The sequence below is a fragment of the Haliaeetus leucocephalus genome, unplaced genomic scaffold (assembly GCF_000737465.1).
Source record: "Haliaeetus leucocephalus isolate CR32 unplaced genomic scaffold, Haliaeetus_leucocephalus-4.0 Scaffold218, whole genome shotgun sequence".
NCBI lineage: Eukaryota > Metazoa > Chordata > Aves > Accipitriformes > Accipitridae > Haliaeetus > Haliaeetus leucocephalus.
In genome coordinates, this window is record NW_010972654.1 from 425,911 (window position 1) to 427,395 (window position 1,485).

Here is a 1,485-nt window from a genome sequence, read left to right on the forward strand (position 1 = left end):
CAGCTCCCCGCTCCCCCTCGCACCTCCATTTGCTTGTAGTCGCAGACGGCCTGGATGGGTGGGCGGCCCTGGAGGGGGGTGCTGGGGCTGCGAGGCTTCAGCTGGACGATGGCCTTGGCGCGGCGGGCCAGCCCTGCCAGCTGCCCCCCGTACTCTGCCAGCTGGTCCTTCTGCTCCTGTGGGCATAGTGGGGTCAGGGGATGCTGCCCCCCATTGTGCCCTGCTGGGTAGGGGGAGCCCCATGGTGGGGCGGGGGTCTGGGAATCAGGCGGCAGTGTAGGGGTGGGAGGCTCCGTGGGAGGCTCACCCACTCCCACAGGGGCCCTGGGTTGTGGATGGGGGGGTCACTGCAGAGAGAGTCTGCAATGGGGAGGGGGATTATGGGGGGGGTCACTGGAGGGGACTGGGAGGGGGTCACTCCTGCAGCGGGGTCTGCTTGTTGGGGGGAGGTCACTGCAGCGGGGGGGGTCACCCCAGGGTGCTGCAGCGGAGTGCACGTATTGGGGGGTCATCCCTGAAGCTCTGCAGTGGGGTGCACATGTGGGGATGTCACCCAGGCACCCTGCAGCTGGGCACACACGGGGGGGGCCACCCCTGGGGCTGCAGTGGGCAGGGGTCACTCACCATGCAGTCCTGCAGCAGGTCCTCCAGGCGCGTGACTGTGATGCTGCGATCGCACGAGTATTTCTTCTTCATGTTCTCCTGCGTCTTCCTCAGGAACTCCTCAGCCTCCTTCACGTCGGCAAAGAACTAGGGGGGCAGGGGGAGTCAGCCAGGGTGGTTGCCCGGCCGGCCGTGGGTGCGCTGGTGGGGGCACCCCCTCCCACCCCACCCTACCTGGAAGTAAGCGCTGTTCTCCTTCAGGTGGGCTTCGATGCAGCAGCACAGCTGGAGCATCCAGCTCCACTGGGTCTGCAAGGCTGCCTGGAAGGCCTGAAAAGGGGATGCGTCCCCCTGCCCTGCCTGTACCAGCACCGGCACCGGCACCGGCCAGCCCCAACCTTGCTGCTTCTGCCCGCTGCCAGCCCCCACTCAGCCCAGGCAGTTACCTGCACTGCCCCAGCCCACCCATGCACTGCCCACTGCCCCACGCCAGTGAGCCGCCGTGCCCACCACCCCACGGCCCCCACCAGGGAGCCGCAGTGCCCCAGCCCCCGCCACAGCCCCCCTCACCTCCAGGGTCTGCCTGCCCGGGTGCTCCTCCCGCAGCAGCCGGTCCCCCGTGCTCTGCAGCTCTTTGATTCGGCGTTCCCGCAGCTCCAGCTCCCGCATCAGCCCCTGGCACAGCCCCGAGGGGGGGGGATGAGCGCCCGGCCCCCGGCAGGGCACGCGTGTATGTACACATCTGTGCACATCTGCATGTGCCCGGGATTGAGGCACCTTTCTGCCCCCACCCCGGGCACTCTGAGGCTGCCGGGGGCTACTGGGGACAAGCTGGAGGGGGATGCTTGGGGTGGGGGGTATTGGGTCCAGCACTCACCACAG

At 68.5% G+C, this 1,485-nt stretch overlaps 1 protein-coding gene across 4 annotated transcripts in view; it reads right to left on the reverse strand.

The window, feature by feature from the left end:
* The window catches only part of LOC104831303 (plectin-like), a 59,196-nt gene that overhangs the window by 17,894 nt on the left and 39,817 nt on the right, over positions 1-1,485 (reverse strand). For all 4 annotated transcript variants that reach the window (XM_010566790.1, XM_010566789.1, XM_010566791.1 and 1 more), the window contains 4 exons: positions 1,174-1,278; positions 838-933; positions 625-750; positions 24-176 (listed from right to left, as the gene is read on the reverse strand). In XM_010566790.1, coding sequence (XP_010565092.1) covers positions 24-176; positions 625-750; positions 838-933; positions 1,174-1,278 — 480 coding nt within the window. The remainder of the gene's footprint in view (positions 1-23; positions 177-624; positions 751-837; positions 934-1,173; positions 1,279-1,485) is intronic.